The 26914-nt window shown below is 41.4% G+C and overlaps 2 protein-coding genes across 3 annotated transcripts in view; one reads left to right on the top strand and one right to left on the bottom strand.

The window, feature by feature from the left end:
• The window catches only part of tjp2a (tight junction protein 2a (zona occludens 2)), a 29163-nt gene extending 20953 nt beyond the window's left edge, over positions 1 to 8210 (top strand). For both annotated transcript variants that reach the window (XM_083894152.1, XM_083894151.1), the window contains exons 22-24: positions 5498 to 5575; positions 5661 to 5746; positions 6993 to 8210. In XM_083894152.1, coding sequence (XP_083750278.1) covers positions 5498 to 5575; positions 5661 to 5746; positions 6993 to 7173 — 345 coding nt within the window. In that variant the 3' untranslated portion in view covers positions 7174 to 8210. The remainder of the gene's footprint in view (positions 1 to 5497; positions 5576 to 5660; positions 5747 to 6992) is intronic.
• Positions 8211 to 10840: 2630 nt separating this feature from the next.
• On the bottom strand, positions 10841 to 23482 carry LOC310944358 (uncharacterized protein; the record flags this gene model as incomplete). Its single annotated transcript, XM_083910124.1, has 12 exons — positions 10841 to 10912; positions 11042 to 11182; positions 12593 to 12712; positions 12831 to 13043; positions 13927 to 14106; positions 16339 to 16539; positions 16683 to 16769; positions 17513 to 17545; positions 18665 to 18810; positions 18988 to 19027; positions 20529 to 20686; positions 21619 to 23482. The coding sequence occupies 12 exons, from the start codon at positions 23480 to 23482 to the stop codon at positions 10841 to 10843; spliced, it is 3255 nt and encodes a 1084-aa protein (XP_083766250.1).
• Between the last annotated feature and the right edge of the window lie 3432 nt (positions 23483 to 26914).

Genomic DNA, 26914 nt, shown 5'->3' with positions numbered 1-26914 from the left:
TTGGACGACATAGTATAGTATGTCATTTTTGTCAAATTTTGGACCAATATTTTTTTTTCAAAAAATTGTCAAGTTTTGGACGACATAGTATAGTATGTAGTTTTTGTCAAATTTTGGACCAATATTTTTTTTTCAAAAATTGGTCACATTTTGGACGACATAGTATAGTATGATGTACTGCATAGTATAGTAAGACGTTTTTGTCAAGTTTTTGACCAAAAAAATGTTTTTCAAAAAAATTATCACATTTTGGACGACATAATATAGTATGATGTACTACATAGTATAGGAAGACGTTTTTGTCAAGTTTTGGACCAAAAAAATGGTTTTCCAAAAAATTGTCAGATTTTGGACGACATAGTATAGTATGTCGTTTTTGTCAAATTTTGGACCAATATTTTTTTTTCAAAAATTGGTCACATTTTGGACGACATAGAATAGAATAGAATAGAATAGAAATACTTTATTCATCCCCAAGGGGAAATTGTTGTGGCACAGCAGCAAAATACAATACAAGAAAAGAATTCAACATAAATAAATGAGTGTACAAAAGTATGTAAAGAAAATCGTGCAAAAAGTGAAGAATGAATGACCCATAGGATCAGGTGCAATGACATAAAGGAGAGACTAATGTAGTCTGTCCAATATATTAATATAAAGTATACACTGTGCTGTTGTGCAATGGAGCAGAGTCAGTTTTACAGGGATGAGTTGTAAATCCTGATGGCTGATGGCAGGAATGACTTCCTGAATCTGTCCTTGTGACAGCGGAGCTGTCTGAATCTCCTGGAGAATGTGCTCTCCTGAGCCTGGAGGATGTGGTGGAGAGGATGATCAGAGTTATCCATGATGGATAGCAGTTTGTTCAGCATCCTCCTCTCCACCACCGTTTCCACGGTGTCCTGCTTGCAGCCAATGATGGAGCCGGCCTTCTTAATCAGTTTGTTGATTTTGCTGGTTTCACCGGCTCCCATGCTGCTCCCCCAGCACACCACAGCAAAGAACAGTGTGCTGGCCACAACAGACTGGTAAAATAACTCCAGCATCTTGCTGCATACATCAAAGGATCGCAGCCTCCTCAGAAAGAAGAGCCTGCTCATCCCCTTCCTGTACACAGCACTGGTGTTAGCCTTCCAGTCCAATCTGTTGTTCAACCTCACACCGAGGAATTTGTAATCCTCCACCATCTCTATGTGCTCCCCCAGCACCGTCAGCGGTTGTGGAGCTGTCTTCTTCCTCCTGAAGTCCACCACCATCTCCTTGGTCTTGGTCACATTCAGAAGCAGGTGGTTCTCACTGGCCCACTTCACAAAGTCAGCTACCACAGTCCTGTACTCCCCCTCATGTCCATCCTTTATACACCCTACCACCGCAGAGTCATCTGAGAACTTCTGCAGGTGGCATGACACGGAGTCATACTGAAGGTCTGAGGTGTATATGGTGAACAGGAAGGGGGACAGCACAGTTCCTTGTGGGGCTCCTACATCACTAACCACCACATCAGACAAACCACGACCCAGTCGGACGAACTGTGGTCTGCCTGTCAGGTAATCAGTGATCCAGGAGATGGTGGGCATGTCCACCCCCACCTTCCGCAACTTCTCCCCCAGTAACAGTGGCTGAATGGTGTTGAAAGCACTGGAGAAATCAAAGAAAGTGATTCTCACAGTGCCTCCAGCACCATCCAGGTGAGACTGAGCTCGATGCAGCAGATAGGTGATGGCGTCATCCACCCCCAGATTGGGCTGATAAGCAAACTGAAGCGGGTCCAGTGAGGACTTAACCTGCGGTCTGAGGTGAGACAAGACCAGCCTCTCCAGCACTTTCATCACATGCGACGTCAAGGCCACTGGACGGTAATCCTTGGGTTCACATGATGATGACTTTGTCTTGGGGACAGGAACCAGGCACGATGTCTTCCACAGTGCTGGGACCATCCCCTGTTGGAGGCTCAGGTTGAAGAGGTGCTGCAGGATCGCAGCCAGCTGGGTGGCACAAGCCCTCAGTAGCCTGGGGCTGAGACCGTCCGGGCCCGCAGCCTTGTTCTGCTGCAGTCTCTCAAGCTGTCTTCTGACCTGGTTGGTTGTCACTGAGAGGGGTGGGGGGGAAGAGGGGAGGGGGGGAGGTGAGACTGTGTCCAAGCAGCTCTCCAGGGGGGGCAGAGGGTGGAGGAGCAGAGGCAGGGGGGGAGGGAGGGAGGTGTGAAATGTGGAGGAGGCAGCAGGGGGCTGTGTTGAAGTCTGTGTGCTGAACCTGTTAAAGAAGAGGTTCAGCTGGTTAGCCCTCTCAACGGTGCCCTCTGTCGGTTTCTCCTTCACGTTGAATCCGGTGATGGTCTTCATTCCGGACCACACCTCCCTCATGTCGTTCTGCTGGAGTTTGGACTCCAGCTTCCTCCTGTAGGTGTCTTTGCTCTGCCTCAGCATCTCCTTCAGGTCACGTTGTACCTTCTTCATTTCCTCCCGGTCCCCATTTCTGAAGGCCTCTTTCTTTTTGTTGAGGAGGGTCTTCAGATCCCTGGTGATCCAAGGTTTGTTGTTGGGGTAGCAGTGGACAGTCCGGGCAGGGAGAACCGTGAGTTCACAGAACCTGATATATTCCGTGATGCAGTCTGTCATGGAGTTGATGTCCTCCCCATGTGGCATGCAGAGCGCATCCCAATCTGTAGACTCAAAGCAGTCCTGCAGAGCCATGTCAGCCTCCTGTGTACTCCTTCTCACTGAGCGGGTGGCAACAGGAAGCCTCTTCACTACAGGAACATACCTGGGAGTCAGCTGGACCAGGTTGTGATCAGACATGCCAAGAGGGGGAAGGGCAGTAGCTGTGTATGCATCCCTAGCATTAGCATACAAAAGGTCTATTGTTTTATTGTCTCTGGTGGGGCAGTCAACATATTGGTGGAAGGTTGGTAAAACAGAGTCCAGGTTGGTGTGGTTAAAATCCCCAGTAATTGTAATAAATGCAGTGGGATGCCGTGTCTGTAATCTGGACACAGTAGAGTGGACACTGTCTACTGCTGCCATTGCATCAGCTGAGGGAGGGATGTAAACAGCCACAACAATCACGGAGGTATATTCCCTGGGGAGGTAGTATGGGCGCATTCCCACAGCCAAAAGTTCTATGTCCGGGCTACACAGACGCTCCTTCTCACAAACATGTCCGGGGTGACACCACTTCTCATTCACGTACACAGCAACGCCGCCCCCTTTCTTCTTACCGCTCAGCGCAGCGTCTCTGTCCGCCCGCACAGTCTTAAAGCCCGGTACTGCCACGCTGTGATCGGTGAAGTGTGAGTGCAGCCATGTCTCGGTGAAACACATGAGGCTGCTCTCCCTGAACACCCAGCTGTTCCTCACAAGCGCGCAGAGCTCGTCCGTTTTATTTCCCAGGGATCTCACATTCCCCGTGATTATTGCAGGTACTGCTGGTTTGTACCTCCTCGCTTTGGCTCTCCCTTTGGCTCCGGCTCTGCAGCCCCGCCGCTTCCGCTGCAGTTCCTTCGGAATTTCAGGCCGTGCTGTGATCAGGAGAGCCGGCTCCCTCAGCGCGATCAGCTGGTCGCGCGTGTAAACAATGCCCTCGCTCCGCTGTGCGTCTGCCACGCCACCAAAAAGCAGGAAAAAGTAACAGACGAGCCACATAAACCGCGCAAAATTAGCGGAGTACATGGCGTAACTGTTAGAGAAGTGTCACTCCTAATGCGAAAAGTAATAAATTAAGAAAAAGGTGCTTAAATTGAAGAAGAACTAACACAAAACAGAGAGCTGCTGTATCAAGCTGCCGCTAGCACGGCGCCATCTTGGTACATAGTATAGTATGTCATTTTTGTCAAATTTTGGACCAATATTTTTTTTTCAAAAAATTGTCACGTTTTGGACGACATAGTATAGTATGTAGTTTTTGTCAAATTTTGGACCAATATTTTTTTTTCAAAAAATGGTCAGATTTTGGACGACATAGTATAGTATGATGTACTACATAGTATAGTAAGACGTTTTTGTCAAGTTTTGGACCAAAAAAATGGTTTTCAAAATTTTTTTCACATTTTGGACGACATAGTATAGTATAGTGAGACGTTTTTGTCAAGTTTTGGACCAAAAAAATGGTTTTCAAAAAAATGGTCAGATTTTGGACGACATAGTATAGTATGATGTACTACATAGTATAGTAAGACGTTTTTGTCAAGTTTTGGACCAAAAAAATGGTTTTCCAAAAAATTGTCAGATTTTGGACGACATAGTATAGTATGTCGTTTTTGTCAAATTTTGGACCAATATTTTTTTTTCAAAAAATGGTCACATTTTGGACGACATAGTATAGTATGTCATTTTTGTCAAATTTTGGACCAATATTTTTTTTTCAAAAAATTGTCACGTTTTGGACGACATAGTATAGTATGTAGTTTTTGTCAAATTTTGGACCAATTTTTTTTTCAAAAATTGGTCACATTTTGGACGACATAGTATAGTATGATGTACTACATAGTATAGTAAGACGTTTTTGTCAAGTTTTGGACCAAAAAAATGGTTTTCCAAAAAATTGTCAGATTTTGGACGACATAGTATAGTATGTCGTTTTTGTCAAATTTTGGACCAATATTTTTTTTTCAAAAAATGGTCACATTTTGGACGACATAGTATAGTATGTCATTTTTGTCAAATTTTGGACCAATATTTTTTTTTCAAAAAATTGTCACATTTTGGACGACATAGTATAGTATGTAGTTTTTGTCAAATTTTGGACCAATTTTTTTTTTCAAAAATTGGTCACATTTTGGACGACATAGTATAGTATGATGTACTACATAGTATAGTAAGACGTTTTTGTCAAGTTTTTGACCAAAAAAATGTTTTTCAAAAAAATTATCACATTTTGGACGACATAATATAGTATGATGTACTACATAGTATAGGAAGACGTTTTTGTCAAGTTTTGGACCAAAAAAATGGTTTTCAAAATTTTTTTCACATTTTGGACGACATAGTATAGTATAGTGAGACGTTTTTGTCAAGTTTTGGACCAAAAAAATGGTTTTCAAAAAAATTGTCAGATTTTGGACGACATAGTATAGTATGTCGTTTTTGTCAAATTTTGGACCAATATTTTTTTTTCAAAAATTGGTCACATTTTGGACGACATAGTATCGTATGATGTACTTCATAGTATAGTATGACGTTTTTGTCAAGTTTTGGACCAAAAAAATGGTTTTCAAATTTTTTTTCACATTTTGGATGACATAGTATAGTATAGTGAGACGTTTTTGTCAAGTTTTGGACCAAAAAAATGGTTTTCAAAAAAATTGTCAGATTTTGGACGACATAGTAAAGTAAAACGTTTTTGTCAAATTTTGGACCAAAACAATTTTTTTCTACTATATTCGTAAAATTTTTCTGGATTATTTGATTATATGATTGATGGATTAAGAGATGATAGACATATAAACGTACGTTTGTATATGTATATAAAATAAAGTTAATGTTTTTTCATTTCCTCGCAGATTAAAGCGTTTGAGAAAATGGATCATTTGGCTCGAGCTCAGAGGATCCTGGAGCTGCAGGAGGCGGAGAACGCAAGAGTCAGTGCTGCGATTAAAGGTTACAGTTAAGTTTAGTTCAGGTTATCATTATATTGAGCTCGTCTTCTTCTTCTTCTTCTCACAGCTGGAAATCGCACAGAAACATCCAGATATCTACGCCATCCCAGTGAAGCTGCCAAAACCAAACCTCAACCGCCCACAGCCAATCGGGTAAGAGAGTTCAGAGGCTAACGCGTTACAATGTTAGCGTTATTTTAAACAGAAGTAACAAACGTTTGTTTTTCACCATCAACCAAAGCAGCGTTGAACTTTATCTCTGTCGTGGAAACGTCTGCGGAGAAGAAACCGTTGTCTCGTGGTTTCACGACAACAATCGTACGGAGTTTCACCGCTAACTTTTCAGAAGACGACGGCGGTTTCTTCGCTGCAGACGTTCTGAGGAAAAAGGTCCTTCTGAGTGGAAAAAGTGGAAAATAAGTCAGAATTCCAAGAAAAATAAAGTCTGAATTTCTTGGGGGGAAAAAAGGCTGAGAAAATAAAGTCAGAATTCCAAGGAAAATAAAGCCAGAATTCTGAGAAAAATGTTCAGAAAAGGTCTGAATTTTGAGGAAAAAATAGTTCAAATTCTGAGGGGGAAAAGTTTCAGAATTCCAAGAAAAATAAAGTCAGAAAAAGTTAGATTTTTGTAAAAAAAAAAAAAAGTCAGAAAAAGTCAAATTTTTGAGGGAAGAAATTTCAGAATTTCTAGGCGAAAAAAAAGAGTCAGAATTCTAAGGAAAATAAACTCAGGAAAAGTTAGAATTTTGTGAAAAGAAGTCTGGGGGGAAAAAAGTCAGAATTCCAAGAAAAATATTTTTTGAGAATTTTGAGGGAAAAAATGTCAGAATTTCTAAGGGGAAAAAGAGTCAGGATTCTCAGGAAAATAAAGTCACTCAGTTTTTTTTAATTGTCAGATTTTGGACGACATAGTATAGTATGATGTTTTGGTCACAAAAATGTTTTGGTCCAAAATCGTCGAAAAAAAGTGTCAGAATTCAAAGAAAAATATTCAGAAAAAGTCTGAATTTTGAGGAAATTTTTTTCCAAATTCTGAGGGAGAAAAAGTCTGAGAAAAAAAAGAGTCAGAATTTTGAGAATAATAAAGTCAGAATTTTGAGGGGAAAAACATCAGAATTTCTTGGGGGAAAAGAGTCAGGATTCTCAGGAAAATAAAGTCAGGAAAGGTTAGAATTTTGTGAAAAGATGTCTGGGAAAAAAGTCAAAATTTTGGGAAAAATAAAGTCAGTAAAAGTTAGAATTTTTCGGAAAAAAAGTCCAATCATCTCAACGCTGATTAGCCGTGTTTTTGTCGCCAAGAGTTGAAAATGTTGAACTCGACCGGCGATACACTCACGTCAAATCATTCCCATCGCCCGTTTTCCGTCACTAACTGCTTCCGTCTGCGATCTCCCATCAGTTCGAGCTCCGGCGCCGAGCCCCAGGCTCCGCCCACCAGGCCATTCTCGTACTCGGAGACGAGGGCGCACGACGCCGACGCCGACGAGGCCGAGTATCGCCGACAGCTCGCCGAGCAGAACAAGAGGGGAGGATACTACAAAGACTACAACCCTCAGAAATACAAGGACACGGAGCTGTAGACGCTCGTCGTCGTGAAAAAAACGGTTTCTGTACGTTTTTCTGTTTTCATTTCACCGCAGACGTTTTTTTTCTACGTCTGTAACACGCGACGCAAACACGTGATCGTGTGACCGTTACATCACCGTCAATCGACAATGAAACACAAATGAGTCCAAAGCACAATAGAAATAAATAATTCAACAGATGTAGATTAAATTATCGTTAAATCCTGCCATCTTGTGGACTGTGGTGGAACTGCAGCCGAGCTGCGAGATGGTCGTTTTTAAATAATAAAGTTGTTAAAGGTTTTTAACAGAGTTTTTTTTTTTAAATGTAATCGTAACGAATGAAACAAAAATCCTGTGATCCAGATTAACAGATTATAAAATTAATCTGACAGATGAACTCTTCACACGACCGAGGTTTTGAACGATGTCCAAATTTTCTAAAAAAGAAAGAAAGAAAATGCGGTTAAAATATCGTGAAAAAATGAAACACACGAAGAAGAAAATTGCAGCATTCGCTACCAAAATATTTGGTTCCCGTTAATCCCGAACAAAGCTAACATAAAAAACGTGAAAAAACGCTTCCTAAGCCCCGCCCATGGACAGAATCGCAAACATAAAGTGTATTTTTTTTTAAACAAATAAACAATAATTTTGAATGATTAAATCGATATTTGATTTGCAATTTTTTTGATTTTTGGAAAAAAATTTGCTTGTTTTTCTCAATTCATAAAGTGATTAAATCTAGAAAAATTTCAAATGAAAATACTTAAAATTGAAAATCTGAAAACAGCAGCGAGGATGAAACCCGATGCTAAACAGGAAGCTAACGCGCGTTTTCAACACTTTCTTCTGTAAATTTGTTTTTCGTTGTTGTCGTATTCAGTTTTTCGTCACAGAGACAATCACGATGTTTTTATAACGTTGACTTTTTTTTCACACTGGAGAACTCGAGAAGCCGGTGAAGACGATCGCTTTCGTCGATCCGCTTCTTTTTTTTTTAAATATCTGTTCACGTTTGTTTTTTTTTGGTTTTTTTTAAAGTTTGTATTCGTGTGACTGCACCTGAACTTCAATAAAGAAACTTCTTTTTTTAACGTTGTGTCCCAAAAATCTGAGTTTGTTTCAAAAAGATTTCAAAGATTTCTGTCTCTGACTCTTTTCGAAAGAGTCGTTCAAAAGACTCGGCTCGTTCTTAGATGTAGTTATTGTTTTAGAAGCAAAACAAATGAGAAAAGAATCACCGCTTGTAATGAAAAGGTCAGATTTGTATTGGATTGATTTTGTGGCACAATTAAAAAATTAGCAGGCTCCGCCTCCCTTTTGGGGCGGGGCTGTATGCTCGACTCCTCCCCCCAAGTTGATACAGAAGACGTCACGAGTCGTTAAAAGCAGCGTGGATAATTTGCGTCTAAAAAGTTTGCGACTTGCACACAAACGAACGAATGCCTCGCAACTGAACGACTCGGTTTTAAAAAGAGTCGTTTAAAAGACTTGGCTCGTTCTTATATTTAACTATTGTTTAGAAGCTAAACAAACTAATTATATCAGGAAAAGAATCACTGGTTGCGATTAATAGATTAGTCAGATTTGTATCGGAATGATTGAAGGGCACAATAATAAAAAAAAGTAGGCTCCGCCTCCACCCCCCAAGTTGATACAGAAAGCAGCGTGGATAATTTGCATATAAAGTTTGCGACGTACAAACAAACGGTTCGCAACTTAACGACTCGGTTTTAAAAAGAGTCATTTAAAAGATTCAGCTCGTTCTTATGTTTAACTATTTGTTAAGAAGCAAATTAAACTCATTTTTATCAGAAGAGATTCACTGGTTGTAATTAAAAGGTCAGATTTGTATCAGAATGATTTTGGGGCACATAAAAAAAAAAAGTAGGCTCCTCCTCCCTTTTGGGGCGGGGCTATACAGTCGGCTCCTCCCCCCAAGTTGATACAGAAGACGTCACGAGTTGTTAAAGCAGTGTTTTCCAACCCTGGTCCTCAGGGAACTCTGCCCTGCCGTGTTTTAGATGTTGCCCTGCTTTTTAAAAAAAAACAAAACAAAAAAAAAACTAAAAGTTAAACTTTTGTTAAAAACATTTTTTCAAAAATGTAAGGTTTCAACTTTTGTCATTTTTTTCTAAAAAATGTAATATTTCAATTTTCAAAATGTTTTTCTATTTTTATTAATGTTTAAACTTATGTCTTTATTTAATTAACGTTTCATCCTTTGTGGGGAAAAAAATTCAAAAATGTTATGTTTCAACTTGTGTCAATTTTTCGTCTGAATCAGGGTGACATCTAAAACATGGCAGGACTACTTCCCTGAGGACCGGGGTTGGGAAACACTGCGTTAATGCGCATAAAAACAACGACTTTCTCGCATCTGAACGACTCGGTTTAAAAAAAAGAGTCGTTTAAAAGATTCGGCTCGTGCGTGAACGTCACAACTTTCACCGGTGAATAAATAAAAGACCAGAACGTCAGAAGTTTGTTATTTTTTCTCTCCTGGAGTTTATTCAGCAGATCAGTTCATGCATTCTTTCATTCATCACTTCAACATCGTCTTTAACGTTTTAGGTCCAAACGTGATTCGAGTACATTCTGTTTTTTTTACAGCTGTTAATAAGTTAATATTTATTTAACAATTTATTTAAATTTCTTTACTCTCGTCCGTCGACTACGTGTGAAACGAACACAATCCCCCCCAAAAAATCCTCTTTGGTCAAAAAACATACGACAAAAAAAATAAATAAAAATAAATAAATAATAATAATAAACCACCTGCCCTCTGCTGGCAAGACTGGGGATGAACATGTTAGCTGTTAGCTGTTAGCATGACGGTGCGCCGTAAACAGATTAAGGCAAAGTCAAGTGATTTTTTAAAAAAACGTGACGGGGAGTGTGTGCGTGTGTGTGTGTGTGTGTGTTCTTGTACTTGCGGCATACTGAGGACCAGTGAGGGTTTTTAACCAACAAAGTGAGGACATTTTTACGGAGTGAGGACATTTTGGTCGGTCCTCACTTAGTTTTCATTGAAATCACTTCCTTAGGTTGCTATAACATGCTATACTCTGTTTGTAAAAAAAAATAAATATATAGTATATAGTATGACTTTTCTTGTCAAATTTTGGACCAAACATTTTGGGTAAATTTTTTTTTCAAATTTTGGACCAAACATTTTGGGTCCAATTCTTTTTAAATTTTTTGACCGAACATTTTGGGTCCAATTTTTTTTTTCAAATTTTGGACCAAACATTTTGCATCAATTTTTTCGTCAATTTTTTTTTCAAATTTTGGACTAAACATTTTGGGTCCAATTTTTTCTTTTTAAATTTTGGACCAAAAATTTTGCGTCAAATGTTTTTCACATTTTGGACCCAAAATTTTGGGTCAATTTTTTTTTCTTCAAATTTTGGACCAACAATTTTGCGTCAAATTTTGCGACAAATTTTGGATGACAATAAAGTATGACGTTTTTGTCAAATTTTGGGTCCAATCTTTTTTTCAAATTTTGGACCAAACATTTTGGGTCGATAGATATTTGTAATTGTGTTGATTTATAAAGTGGAAATGCTGGTCCTCAGTATGCAGCAAGTACAAGAATGTGTGTGTGTGTGTGTGTGTGTGTGTGTGTGTGTGTGTGTGTGTGTGTGTGTGTGTGTGTGTGTGTGTGTGTGTGTGTTCAGATGTAGACGGGTTGTTCCTGCGCGGTCAGCAGACGATACATGGCCGCCGGCATCGTCTTCATGTGGATCTGAAGCAGAAGAAAAAAAAAAAAAAAACTTTATTTAAAAAACAACCAGGTTCTCGTTTGTCTTTTTAAAATAAAAATAAAAAACAAAAAAATGTAACAAAATAAAAGCCCCCGGGTGTTAGCGCTCACCTCTCCCATGGCGTTGGAGAGGATCTGGACGATCTTCTCGTGGGGCGTGGCCACCACGCTCTGCCCGTTGATCTCGATGATGCGGTGGCCGACGCGGACGCCGCCGCGCTCGGCGATGCCCCCCCTCATCAGGCTGCAGATCTGCCCACAGGAAGTGACAACCGCTGCTTTCAGGTCCAAATGTTTCACAAAATAAAAGCCCTTTTTTCGCTGAATTAGATTTTTAGACATTTTTGCGCCTCATTTTTTGCCGTTTTTTGTTTTTCCCTTCGTTCTTTCTCTACTTTTTTCGTAACCAGAATGAGTTTTACATTTTTGATCTTTAGCCTAATTTAGCTAATTTATTCGTCTACTTGCTAATCTCGTCACATATATTTCTGAGCGCGTAAATATCTTTGCGATATATATATATATATTTGTTCTTCCTGTTGAATGAAACAGCTCCATGTTTCGGTCGCAACTTCCTGCTCGTCTTGAAACGGCCAATCACGATCATTGAGACTAAACCCCTCCCGAAATCTGGAACTGAAAATACTTTCCGTTCTTCGGAGAAACTTCTATTTCCAGTTAATAAATATTGACGTTTCACCCAGTTCTTCTTCTTCTGCTGCTTCTACACGGTTTGGCGGCAGCTTGAATCCATGACGTTGCGTTACTGCCATCTTCTGGATGAGTAAGAGAACTCCAGATGATGTCAGCGTAGGAGGTTTCCAACTCCACAAGGTGGCAGTAACGCAACGCGATGGTTAAACCACCACAGAAGAAGAAGAACGCAGGATTCAACAAGTCAAATTTAAGACTTTTTAAGACCATAATGAATACAATTTAAGACCCATTTCAAATCCATACTGGCAAAAAAGTACAAAAGATTGGAGCCACAAATCGCTACGCTAAGATACGCTAAGCTGTAACGCACCGCGGCGCTCGCACTAGCACGCTAGCTAGCGGCGCTCGATAAATTCTCCCCGGGCAGCACAGGAGGCCTACTTTAGTTCTGTGTTGTTGTTATGCTAGTTGTTGTAGTTATGTTAGTTGTTGTAGTTATGCAGGTTGTTGTAGTAGTTATGCTAGTTGTTGTAGTTATGCTAGTTGTTGTAATTATAATAGTTGTTGTTGTTATGCTAGTTGTTGCAGTTATGCTAGTTGTTGTAATTATGCTAGCGCATCCTCAAAACTAGAAACATTTCAAAACTGTATTTAAGACCTTTTATGAGATTCTAGGATACCCTGATTTATTTGACGTTAGAGACGTAAAATCCCCGTCTTTGCGCATAAAAACAACGACTTTCTCGCATCTGAACGACTCAGTTTAAAAAAAAAAAAAAAGAGTCGTTTAAAAGATTCAGTTCGTGCGTGAACGTCACAACTTTCACCGTAGAATACAGGGTCGCTGCAGGATTCAACAAGTCAAATTTAAGACTTTTTAAGACTTTTTTTAAGACCATAATGAACACAATTGAAGACCCATTTCAAATCCATACTGGCAAAAAAGTATAAAAGACATGAAAAAAACTAAAACGTCCCCAGTTTTTGGGGCTGGCTGTGACTCACGATGCCGTTCTGGACGCTGAAGCCCAGCTGGTATCTGAGGTCCGGCCTGCGAATGAGCACCATGGTGACGGGAGGACATCGGACCATGTTCATCTTGATCCTGGACTGAGATTTTAGACCCTGAGTGTGATAAAAAAAAAAAAAAAAAGAGTCTGGTCAGAGACGGCAGGATCTACACGGACAGGAAGTAGCGGCGGCGGCGGCGGCGGCGGCGGCGGCGGCGGCGGCGGCGTCGTACCTTGATGATGCTCTGGCAGGTGCTGAGCGGTAAACCCACCAGACTCATCCCGTTCACCGTCATGATCTGGTCGCCGATGTTGAGGCGTCCCGACTTCTCGGCCGGGCCGGCGTGCATCATGCTGGCGATGATGACGGTCGGGAGGATGGAGCCCCAGCCCGACTCCACGATGACCACGCCCAGCATCTCGCCCTTCTGCTTCTCGATGTAAACCTGAAGGTAAAAAAACAGAAATTATCCACTTTTATCTTCACTGTTAGACGGACTTTTCCTTGTGTTAACCGAAGTTTGTCACTGAGGTTAATCTGAACGGAGGATTTTTAAAAGCCGAATTGACAAAATAAGTCATTGTAAGTTAGTGATGGAGGCAGCAGTGGATCAACAACTCCTGTGAACTCCTGTGTCGCTGTGATGTTAAAATCACTGGTTTTCTCTATGGGCTTTGGTGTGGGAGAGTGAGTGGTTTATAAACGTCAGTTTCCAGGAAAAAAAAACATTTAAACTAATTAAATCTACGTCAGTTTAAGTCTATAGTATCTTAAAAACACGTTCACGTCTTTATTTCACTGTTACACAGACTTTTCCTTGTGTAAACTCAAGTTTGTAAACCACTCACTCCCCCTGCACCAAACCCCATAGAGAAAATCAGTGATTTTAACATAACAGCGACACAGGAGTTCACAGGAGTTGTCGATCCACTGCTGCCTCCATCACTAAGTTCAAATGTCTTATTTTGTAAAATTCGGCTTTTGAAATTCTTCATTCAGTGACACAAATCGACCACACGAGGCAGCAGTAGACCAGCAGCTCCTGTGTCCCTGTGATGCTAAAATCACTGATTTTCTCTATGGGCTTTGGTGTGGGAGGAAAATGTGTTCATTTCTCAGTTTGAAAATATTGTTTCATGGTGGCATAAATAAAAAAAATATATATTTTTAAAGTACAGGGGGCGCTCATAATACACATTTATACTCTGATCTTTTTCCACGTCACATTTTGTTTTCCAGATTTTCTACATTATATGTGTTGATTTTATTAAGCTCCTGAATCTCTGAAAAGGCTCGCGGACTGCGCTGCCACCCGCTGGCCGACTTACGTCTCTGCAGTTCTCAGACTTGGAGAAGTGGATGAGGTCGTCGTTGTACATGTCCTGAGTGTTGAGCAGGTCGCTGTATTCTCGCTGACTCAGGTCCTCGGGGTCGATGCCGTTGGCCCGGAGGAACTCCTGATAGGCCACGCTGAACGACTGACCGATGGACTGAGCGATCAGCTGAGCCTGACACACATAAAAAAATAATTAAATAAAATTTTTTTTTTTTTTTTTACCACAGATCAAATCCAAATATCGTCCTGGGTTCATCCTGACAAACATTTCTGCTAAATTTCATGCGTAGCTGTTGATTTTAAATTTTCTAGGGGGCGCTATGGAGCAATTTCTCCATTACACAGTCACGTGGCTCACCTGCACACGCATTTTTTTTTATGTCAGTACAATTATTGTACCCGACCAAATTTGTTCATTTAAGAAATGTGCAAAATCACCAAATTCAGAATTTGACTTCCTGTTGAGTTGAGGCCATGGTCGTAATGGACTTTTTTTTTCTTCTTGGGCTGCGACGCGTTTATACCGAGTTTCGGGGAATTTGGGCTTTGTGCGAACACTTTTACATGTGATCTTTATTTTAGACATTATAAACAGTTCTGATTTGTGAGGTCACTTTTGGTCCATTTTCACTAATATTTGGTGCCTCAAACATGCGATATTTCAGAATTTAAAAATAAAATCAAGCAATTCCACTAGGATTAGAGTTAATGAACACATCAAACCTGAAAGTGAGCGACTGTTCACGAGTGCGTCAATTTTCGTGATTATTCGAGAATCTGACCAATTTCCTGCTGTGTGGCTAAATTGGCACTGTTGCTATGGCGACGCCGTTTAACGCCCACTCGCGACATTCGCTACGTATGATCAACAGTGTGTTTTTAGTGAGGTCACCAAATTTGAGGTGGATCCGATAATCCCTGTGCGAACAGCGTGCGAAAATGTAAAAACATGGTTTTCTGCTACCACTAGGGGGCGCTCTATCAAAAATGTATATTTTCTACATGGACATATTGAAGATGGCTCCGTTAGCAATCGTAGCAGGTTTGGTTCTGATTGGACCTTCTATAGTGGAGTTAAAGCAGTTTTTTGGGGGTATTTTTGGGCAAAAACATCACAATTTGCTGGTGATTTGTCGCTCCCTAATGTCGACACCGTGTGACATTAAGTGGAACTTTTTGTAACTTTTAATCCTCATCTTGTCCAGAGTGACCTGAGAAAATTTCGAGTTCGTCACATCACAGGAAAGCTAAAGGGGAGTTTGTTTAAATTTTGCTGTTGACGATTGCATCTATTTTCGTGATTGTTTTCGAGGATCTGACCGATTTCCTGTTTTGTAGGAAAACATCCAAATTGGCACCGTTGCTATGGCGACGCCGTTTAACGCCCACTCACGACATTCACTACGTATGATCAAAGGTGTGTTTTTAGTGAGGTCACCAAATTTGAGGTGGATCCGATCATCCCTGTGCGAACAGCGTGCGAAAATGTAAAAACGTGGTTTTCTGTTACCACTAGGGGGCGCTCTGTTAAAGATGTAAATTTTCTACATAGACGTATTGAAGGTGGCAACACTAGCAATCGTAGCAGGTTTGGTTCTGATTGGACCTTCTATAGTGGAGTTAAAACAGTTTTTTGGGGGGCATTTTTGGGCAAAAACATCACAATTTGCTGGTAATTTGTCGCCCCCTAGTGTCGACACCATGTGACATTAAGTGGAACTTTTGGTAACTTTTAATCCTCATCTTGTCCAGAGTGACCTGAGAAAATTTTGAGTTCGTCACATCACAGGAAAGCTAAAGGGGAGTTTGTTTAAATTTTGCTGTTGACGATTGCATCTATTTTCGTGATTATTCGAGGATCTGATCAATTTCCTGTTTTGTAGGAAAACATCCAAATTGCCACCTTTGCTTTGGCGACGCCGTTTAACGCCCACTCGCGACATTCGCTACGTATGATCAAAGGTGTGTTTTTAGTGAGGTCACCAAATTTGAGGTGGATCCGATCATCCCTGTGCGAACAGCGTGCGAAAATGTAAAAACATGGTTTTCTGTTACCACTAGGGGGCGCTCTATCAAAAATATCTATTTTCTACATAGACGTATTGAAGATGGCTCCGTTAGCAATCATAGCAAGTTTGGTTCTGATTGGACCTTTTATAGTGGAGTTAAAAAGTTTTTTGGGGGGCATTTTTGGAATTTGCTGGTAATTTGTCGCCCCCTAGTGTCGACACCGTGTGACATTAAGTGGAACTTTTTGTAACTTTTAATCCTCATCTTGTCCAGAGTGACCTGAGAAATTTTCGAGTTCGTCACATCCAAGGAAAGCTACAGGGGAGTTTGTTTAAATTTAGCTCAAATTTAAAAAATATTGTAGTATTTGGACGAAAAAGTGTCGTGGACTCACGTCCTCGGACTCAAAGACGTGGCAGATCATCCTGTAGAGGCGCCGGTCGTCGTGGCTCACGCTGCTCTGCTCGTCGGCGTCGTCCAGGTTGTCGTTGGCGCTGTGCGACCGAACCATCTTCCCGCGCGCCATCAGCACCACCATGTTCCCGATGTCTGCGATGTACGAGATGGTCCTCAGAGGAAGGTCCATCAAACTCTCCTGGAGACGAAAGAGACAGAAGGCGGTCACGTGTGGAGCCGCTGCCTGGTTTAGGACATTTGAACTTGGACTGTATTCTCTTGAATGTCCACCAGAGGCATCACACCATACCTTTATTTTAAACATATCTGTACGTGTCTTACCTGAGTGTCTGCATTCAGGACTTTGATTCTCTGCGTGGACATGAAGAGGTCGACCTCAGCCGTGGACAAAGTCTCAGCGTCAGGACTCTGGAAAAAACCACAGAAGAAGAAAATTAACGGCAAATACATGGAAGAAACGAAATAGAATCAACAAAAGCAGCAGCAGGTGGCGCTATTCCCTTGATTTTTTTGAGTTTTCATGTGCTGATGTTTTCTGGCCGGGCGCTCTCATTTCACGTACGAAGTTTCGAACAGATCGGACAACGTACGGCGAAGTTACCGGTCATTGTGACAAATGGTTGAAATTAGCCCAAAATTCGGCAAAAATTCCAACGGTTGCCGTGACCACGCCCCCTTTTGAATCTGCGAGTCATTTTGCAAATTTTACCTTTGACGTGTCTCGTACAAGTTAACGCATTTTTTTAATGTCGGTACAATTATCACGATCAGAAGAGTTCGCTCATTTACGAAATGTGCAAAATCACCAAATTCAAAAATCCGACTTCCTGTTGAGTTGAGGCCATGGTCGTAATGGACTTTTTTGTTCGTCTCGGCCTGCGGCGCGTTTATACCGAGTTTCGTGGAATTTGGCGCAACTTATTTTCGGCTTTGTGCGAACACTTTTCCATGTGATCTTTATTTTAGACATTTTTTTTAAACAGTTCTGATTTGTGAGGTCGTTTTTGGTCCGTTTTCACTCATATTGAGTGCCTCAAACATGCGAAATTTCAGAATTTAAAAATACAAAATCAAGTCATTCCATTAGGATTAGAGTTAATGAACATAAATAAAGCAGATTAAATGTGTGTGAATAAACAAAGACGACTCACCTTCTTCCTGTTCTTGGCTTGTTTCTGAGCGGCCTGAAGAAAAACAACACAGACACAACATTTACTGTGTGTGTGTGTGTGTGTGTGTGTGTGTGTGTGTGTGTGTGTGTGTGTGTGTGTGTGTGTGTGTGTGTGTGTGTGTGTGTGTGCGCCTGAGGACTCAGACTCAGACGTTGTCACTAAAAACTAGCATCAGCCGTTTCCTCGTCTGTTCAGTCGTTTCTCAACGTGAATTCATTTCTATTATTGATGAGATTTAATCTGCTGCTCGTGTCGTTTAATGAATTATTTTAATTGCAAATAAAAACAGCTCAATTTTGTGAATTCTCAATAGTTATTTTTTGTAGTAAATATTGGTTCTACAGAAGAAGATGATTCAGGACAAATGTGAAAAAAAAACAGAGATTAAGTCAGAATTTGCAGATAAAGTCAGAATGCTGAGATTAAGTCAAAATTCAGAAATTAAAGTCAGAATTTGGAAATTACGTCAGATTTCTGAGATTAAGTCAGAATTCTGAGATTACGTCAGATTTCTGAGATTACGTCAGAATTTGGAGATTTATTCAGAATTCGGAGATTAAATCATAATTCGGAAATGAAAGTCAGAATTCGGAGATTAAGTCAGAATACGTTTAAACCAGAATTCTGAGATTAAGTCAGAATTTGGAGATTACGTCAGGATTCGGAGTTTAAGTCAGAATTCGGAAATGAAACTCAGAATTCTGAGACAAAGACAGAATTTAAAGATTAAGTCAGAATTTGGAGATTAGGTCAGAATTCAGAGATTACGTCAGAATTTGGAGATTATTTACATTCGGAGATTAAGTCATAATTCGGAAATGAAAATCAGAATTCGGAAACGAAAGTCAGAATTCGGAGATTAAGTCCGAATTTGGAAATGAAAGTCAAAACTCAGAGATTAAGTCAGAATTTTTTCCCCAAAAACAAATTCATACATGAATCCTCTTGTGTTTTATTCTACTACTGAACACATTCAGTCCTTGAATTTGAAGGAAAATGTGTCCTGGAAAGTCCTCGAAAATTCCTTGAAGTTAATGTGTAAATCAGAGTGGGCGTGGTTAGACGGTCATAGTGGGCGTGGTTAGACGATCAGAGTGGGCGTGGTCACGTCAGAGTGGGCGTGTCTCTCACCCTGACTCGGCTCATAGCTTCCTGCGCCTGCTGCATGCGAGCGCTCTTGGACGGCGTCCTCTCTGACAGCAGGTGAGTGCAGCCCAGGTACGTCGCTGCAAAGATGATGCCGTCGATGAGGTCGTCGGGGTCACATGGTCCCAGGACTGTACCAACACACACACACACACACACACATTTTAAAGGTTTAGAGTGAAAGGGATGACACTGTAGTAAAGTGATAAAGGGAAAAAGATGGAGTCCTACGTTTGTTGTAATTTTCAGTTTGACCATCAGATGTCACTAAAGCTCACAAACTGCACCTTTGATGTAATAAAACTCACCATCGACAAACGTGGGGAACGGAGGAAGAGATCTGCGAATCTGAGGAGGAAAATAAAAACATTGTTATTTTTGATTCACGTACGAGTTAAAACTCAGAGTCATTTAAATAAGTTTGAGAACAGAAGTGAAACTTTTATGGAAAAAATTTTGTCAATGTTTAGGTTTGAAGAAATTTTGGTAATAAAATGTTTTTGTAGTTTTTGTCGTCAATTAAATGTTTTTGTTAATTTGAGAATTTTTGTAAAATTGTGTAAAAAATAATAAAATAAAATTCAGGTTTTATTAATTGTCACTATTTAAAAATATATTTTAACGACCTCTCACCTTTTGTTGAAATTGAAATATTTAATAACAACAATTGTAAATGGATACATGTTTTTGTCAGTTCAATTTAAAAAAAATATTTATTGCATTTTAATTATACTGTAAAATATATTTTAAAACATAAGTGAAATTTTTTTATTTTATTTAAGTTTTGAATGATTTTTGGAACATTTTTTTCTAATGAAAGTCTTTTTGTAATTTTTTTTTAAATTTTGTAAAAAAAAAAATAAATAAACAAGTAATTTCTTTTTTTTTTACAAAATATCAAAGATAAAAAAAAATGTTATTAATAAATAATAAGTAATACATTATTTTTTTTTAGTGATGTAACATCTTTTATTTTGTAGTATGTTTGTGTTTGACCTCTGACCTCTTCCTGCTGCTGCTGCTGCTGCTGCTGCTGCTGCTGAGGAGACGACTGCTGCTGCTGATTTTCACTCTGTCGTTGCTGCTGCTGACGTTGTTGTTGTTGTTGTTGCTGCTGATGCTGACCGGGCGGCGGCGGCGGCTGCGACGGCGTGTTTGTGTACGTGTGCGACGGCCTCACCGTGTCCCTCTGGTGGTGATGATGATGGTGTTGTTGTTGATGATGATGATGATGATGGTGTTGTTGTTGTTGTTGTTGTTGTTGTGGATGAGGTTGTTGATATTTTTGGACGTGGTCGTGTCTCTGAGGACTGAGCGTCTCTCTGACCGGAGCTGAGGCCAAACAGGACGACGGAGACTCGGACTCTGAGGGAGACGGAGACTTCACAGAGGAAGAAGATCATGAGGATGATGATGATGATTTTAGATGAAAATAATACTGATAAATAATAATAATAAGTAAACCAGAAAAAAGATAATAATCAGTAAGAAATTCAAGTTTCTCTCCCTGCACCAAACCCCATAGAGAAAATCAGTGATTTTAGCTCACGGTGACACAGGAGCTGCTGGTCCACTGCTGCCTCGTGTGGTCACTTTGTGTCACTGTGGTAAATCCAAACAAAGAATTTCAAAAGCCGAATTGACAAAATAAGACATTTGAACTTAGTGACGGAGGCATCAGTGGATCAACAACTCCTGTGAGCTGTGATGTTAAAATCACTAAAATCGCCGATTTTCTCAATGGGGTTTGGTGCAGTTTACAAACGTCAAGTTTTACTCTGAAATTCTCACCAAACACTGAGTAAATATGAAAATATTAAGCGTGATTTGACGCGTAAAGGACACTGACGTGGTCGGCCGTGGTTTCCTCAGTGGGACTGAGCTCCTGCCTCATCACCCAGACGGGCTCTTCAGGACGATCCGGAGTGTACGGAGACCTGATGGTCTTCGTCTTCACCTCCTCGATCGCCTCTTTGATGTCTTTGATCGCCAGACTGATGGCGTCACCTGGACGGACGACAACATTCATGACGTTTATGACTGTCCTGCTCGCCAACATTCGGTCCTAGTGATTTATTTTCATAAAGGGCCAGAAGGGGGAGCCAGATCTGTCACCTGTCATTCCAGAACCTCGACGATTGTTAAACAAGAAATATCTTTCAAATTGTTTTTGTAAAATGACAATATTTTGTAACAGTGTTTGGTAACTTAAGCAGTATTTTTGTAAGATTACTAGTTTGTTAAAAAAAAAAAAAAATTGTTAAAAAAAAATTGTCACAAATATTTTGTAATATAAAAGAAATTGTAACAATGTCGATGTTACAAAAAACATTTTTTTACATTACCAGAATTTTTTTTTTACAAAATTTGGTAAATTTTTGTAAAATAAATATTAGAAGTTTTTGTAACTATAATGACACGTTTTTGTTATATATATGTATATTTTTAAATAATTTTCTATTTAGCAACACATTTTTTGTTACATTTTGGCAAAAAAAATTTAAATCAGTAAAACTTATTTGTTACATTTTCTGGTAAAGTAAGACTATTTTTTTTGTAAAAATCTTTGTTTCAAATGGTTGTTTTTTTGTTGTTGTTTTTTTAATTAATTTAAATTTAAAAAGAAAATTACATTATCACATTTTGTAAAAAAATAAAAAACATTTTTTACAAAATATGATAATGTAAAAAAACAATTTTATTTACCAATTAAACATTTTTTTACATTATCACATTTTGTAAAAAAAAAAAAAAAAAATTATGTAAATTATAATTAATGTAACATCACAGCCCTTTAAAAAATGCTTGGTAACCAATGTCTATTTTTTACTCATTCAATCAAGTCCAAAAGTTATTAAAAATGTTCTGAATAACTCTAAATTCTGAATAATCTGGACTAGAATTACATCACCTGCTTCTGCTTTGACCTTTGACCTCACCTGAGCTGCCGTGTCCAGACGTCGGGCTCCTGTCCCGAGCGTCTCCTCGCGCAGACGACGCACACCTGCGACTCCTGAGGGCGGGGCTTCGATCTCCGCCGCCGTTCCCCTCGCTGTCGGACTCCCCGTCGTAGTGGTGCAGCCGGCATCCGACAGAGCGGCTCGGGGGGGAGTGGTGAGGACCGCGGTCTCTGAGCTGCTGCCGCGGTGCATGATGGGATTCCTCAGCTGAGGAGGACGGCGACGGTCTCCTCAGGTTGTCCTCTCTGTGGCTGGGGAAAGGTTCTCGGCAGGATTCGTCGTATCGCTCGGGTCTATGGTGAGTCTGTCGGAGCGGATCTCGCTGTAGCTCCGAGTACGACTTCTTTAAGGGTTCGGGGAAGGAAGTGGGGTGAGATTTAGTCTCCGAGTACGTCCTGTACGCAGGCTCCGGGTAAGACTTCTGGTGGGACTCCGAGTAAAAGTCTGCATAGGTTTTTGGATACGACTCCGAGCAGGAAGTGGACCGAGACGGCGAGCAGGACCCCGAGCGGTCCTCGTCCTCGGGCAGGTCGTTGTCGGGCACGGGGCTCATGCTCATGTCCTCGCTGAAGTGGTCCAGCTGCGGGAAACGCAGGACGTCGGGCGAGGAGGGCGGAGTCGGCGAGTGGAGCGGCGGCGGGCTGTGGAGCGGTCCGTCCAAACTGAGCGAGGCGGCGCTCTCCGTGTCCGAGCACAGGTCGTTGAGTTCACTTCCCTGAGCAGCAACGTCCTCCGCCGCGCGGTCCAACACCTCGTCCTGGTCCTCTTCCACGTTCTCGTCGCATTCCTTGGCTCCGCCCTCGACCGACTGCGCGACGTCGTGGCAGGAGCTGGAGTCGCCAGTGTTTGAGCAACAGTCTTCGTCGTCCTCCCTCTGCTCCGGTTCTTCAACGTTCTTCTGGACGTCCTCCAGCTCGTCCTCTTTGCACACTACCTTCTCGTCCTGAAGGTCCGCCTCCGCCTCTACCTTCTCTTCCTGAAGGTCCGCCTCCGCCTCTACCTTCTCTTCTTGAAGGTCCGCCTCCACCTCTACCTTCCCTCCCTGAAGGTCCGCCTCCGCCTCTACCTTCTCGTCCTGAAGGTCCGCCCCCGCCTCTACCTTCTCTTCCTGAAGGTCCGCCTCCGCCTCTACCTTCTCTTCCTGAAGCTCCGCCTCTGCCTCTACCTTCTCTCCCTGAAGGTCCGCCTCCGCCTCTACCTTCTCTTCCTGAAGATCCGCCTCTGCCTCTGCAGGTGGCGTCTTCTGGGCTACAGGTAGCTGGACGATATGCCTCGCAGGACCAGGCGAGAGCTGAGTGGGCGTGACTACCGCGACAGGGGTGCGGTGAGGAGTGACCCTGTCCTGCGATTGGTCCGTTGCCGGATCATCTCGCTCTTCCGCACCAAGCGAGGTGTCCTGCATCTCTTTCGTCGGCTGCCTCTGCCTGTGACCTTTGAGCCTGGGGTTAGGGTCGCCATGGCGGCGGTAGCGGGTGACGGCGGGGCGTGGTAGCGGGACAGGATGGGGATCGGTTCCCCAGACCTGGTCCCCATCAGGCCCGGAGGATGCCAGACCAGGACTTTGAGCCTGGGATTGACCGGACGTCGGTCGCCGGCGCTGCCGAGCAGATCCGCGACCTGTGGACGGGTTGTGGTGGTGGTGGTGGTGAGAAGGGTGAGGGTCATGATGGTGATGATGATGATTCACTTCCCCGTCCTGGTTGACCATCTGACACGGCCTCCAGGAGCGGCGTACGGGAGCGTCGCCGCGAGTCGGGCCATTGTGCTGCCTGTTCCTCGCAGGAACCCTGTGCTCCTCCTCGCTCGGTTCCTCCATCGTCTCTCCCTGATACTTGTGGCTCATGGCTGGAGCTAATCTCGATTCTCAGAACATGCTAACTTGCTATCGTGTCCGACAGGAACCGCAGTCATAGCACAGCCTGAAGAGACGTGACACAAACAAGACAAGTCAAATTAACTTTTTTAAGGAATTAGGAATGGTACCAAAATAGCCAGACCCAACGGTACGGTATGGGTGGAGCCGGTATAGCTCCACCCACGACCGTCAGCCAATAGGGGGACAGACAAAAAGTCACATTCTTGCGAGTATGCTACGTATCTCGCTGTTGCGGTCATCTGATACAGCCCAGAAACTGGCCTACCAAGTAAAGGTACTGTTCTCAGTCGGAACTCAAGCCTCACCGAGGGAACTGTACCGTACCATGATGGAAACACAATAATAGTGACATCTAGTGTTGAGACTGCAGAGTGCAACAAACGCCCCCTTTACCACGAATGTTAGGAAACTACCGTGGCCTCGATTCTCAGAACATGCTAACTTGGTGTCCAACAGGAACCGCAGTCATAGCACAGCCTAAAAGAGACGTGACACAACCAAGACAAATTAACATTCTAAGGAATTAGGAGTGGTACCAAAATAACCAGACCCAACCATTCCATTAAATGGTGTAGTAGGGTCTGGGTGGAGCTATACCGGCTCCACCCACGACCGTCAGCCAATCGGGGGACAGAACAAAACGTCACTTCCTTGCGATTACGCTACGTATCTCGCTGTTGCGGTCATGGGGCACAGCCCAGAAACTGGCTTACCAAGTAAAGGTACTGTTCTCAGTCGGAACCCAAGCCTGACCAAGGGCTCCAATCCGTACCGTACCATAATGGAAACACAGTAATAGTGACATCTAGTGGTGAGACTGAAATCTGCCTCCCTTTGCCATGTATGTCAGGAAACTATGGTGGCCTTCACGTACCAGAAAGGGATGTCATTCCCTTCTTGTTAGCTTAGTAGACACAAAATGAACTTTCTGGCTGGTTTTGTGTGTTCAGGTAACCGTAGAACTATGAAGGCACAAAATGGCTGCCTCCTAGCAAGACCCTTGATTAAATAATATCTAAAAAGGCAAATTCTAAGACTGTTCTATGTTGTGTTTTTATCCTGTAACAGGATGTGATTCCGCCTATCGCCTATGTCAGCTGAGATTGGCACAGAACCCCCCTGCGACCCTCCTGGGTTAGGGTTAGGGTTAGTTTCAACCAAAAACATCTATATTCTGTTGATTTCTTTCATGTGTGTGTGTGTGAGACACTGTAAACAGCTGATCCTCCTCCCTCAGCGCCTCCTCCCTGTTCTGCTAAAATCCTCTGGGATTCATGTGAGAGTGCACTGCACTTTAATCTGCACGGCGTTCATCTGTCCACCAGCAGCTGGCAGATGGACGAGTGTGAGACGAGGAGGAAGAGGAGGAGGAGGATGAAGAGGAGGAGGAGGAGGAGGACGAAGAGGAGGACGAGGTGTCTCTGGTGTCGGATAAGACCTGATTGAGAGGAATGAACATGAATAATAAACATGTTCTGCGATGTATTAAATATGACTTAGCTCTCAGGGTTAGCGTCCATGTTAGCATCACAGGTTTCACTGGGGGAGAAGCATTTTTGGCTAAAATGTTATTTCAAATAATTAATGGTGTTTTTTGTTGTTGTTAACAACCATAATATTCATAATAACGCCAGCGCCTGAGAGCAAGTGACAGTAATGCAGGGTTTATCACAATGTTCAAATTACGATTATATTATCAAGATGCGATATTTACGTCAAGATACAATGTTTATGTCACAATACGATATTTACGATAATATTATCACCATACGATATTTACGCTACGATATGTTTATGTCACGATACGACATTTACCTCACAATAATATTATCGCGATACGATACAATAACGATAATTAATTTACGATAATATTATTACCACGTTTAAGACACAATACGATATTTACGATACGATATGACGTTTATGTCACGATGCGATATTTACATCACAAAAATATTATGACGTTACGATATTATCACGATACTTAATTTACAATAATATATTTACCACATTTAAGTCACAATACGATATTTACGATATTATTATCACAATACAATATTATCACAATATTTAATTTACGATAATATACCACGTTTAAGTCACAATACGATATCTATGTCACGATACAATATTTATTATCATAGTTAAGTCACAACATTATCATGATATTCAAGTCACCATACAATATTATCACAATATTTAAGTCACGATTTCATATTGTCACAATGTTCAAATTACGATAATATTATCACGATACGATATTTACGTCACGATATGTTTATGTCACAATAGGATATTTACGATAATATTATCACGATACGATATATCGGTATTTAAGTTACGATAATATTATTACCCCGTTTAAGTCACAATACGATATTTATGTCACGATACAATATTATCACGATATTTAAGTCGCGATACGATATTATCACGATATTCAAGTCACGATGCAATATTATCACAATAGTGCGATTTTTTTTTAAGAATTTGCAAAATCATATATTGCGATATACCTTCACAACAGCTCGAGTGAGAGTGAGCACTTAAATATCGCCACGCAAAATATCGCAATATTTCTCTGTGTCGACTGCTAATGCTAGGATGTTAAATGTTGTTGTTTTTGCCTGTTTGAGAAGAACATGCTAGCCAATTTTCAGACTTCCTGGGCAAAAAGATGATTTTCAAAGTTTAAGAATCGTTCCAGAGAATAATCAGCAGATGAGTGAGTGGGTGAATCCGACAGATGGAGACTGAGTCCATCTGTCACCGTCACCTCCAGAGTGAACACATGAATCTGTTTGTGGCTCGGGCTCAGATTTCACCATCGAAACATAACGTTAGCCCTCTGCGTCAAATTAGATTTTAAAGAAGTCCTTCTGTTACCCCTAAAGCTAACGTCGTGTGTGAAAATCTGAAAACGCTACCGTACCGTTTTTATGTCAACAACCAATATGCTAACGTTGCTAAAACAACGATGTCATAACACTGTCCTTCTACGCTGCGCTAGGTAGCGATACACCACATGTTAGCTGGTTCCGGTTTAACTTGCTTCTTGTTGTTAGCATGCGAGCGTGTTGTTATGGAACGGTATTGCTAACAAATGCTAGCCTTTTTACAGTTTTTCGCGAAAACTTGTTAACTCGGAGGTGACATCGTCGTCAGAATTCCGAATTTCAAGGTCATGTGATGTTCCAGAATTCTAACCAACCCCGACATACGACAAACAAACACTGCCAATTTTACCGTTAATATCACATCTGTGGTATTTGTTTTTCACATTAAATTAGCCGTACTCACAGTATTGTTTACGTTTAAACCTACATGTTGAACGTTGTTATGCTAGCCTGCAAAATTTGCATCCATGTTTTTTTTTCAAATTTTCTCAAAACATTTTAA

This window comes from Microchirus variegatus, assembly GCF_963457635.1.
Source record: "Microchirus variegatus genome assembly, chromosome: 1".
Taxonomy (NCBI): domain Eukaryota; kingdom Metazoa; phylum Chordata; class Actinopteri; order Pleuronectiformes; family Soleidae; genus Microchirus; species Microchirus variegatus.
This window is presented reverse-complemented; position numbering and strand designations above follow the sequence as displayed.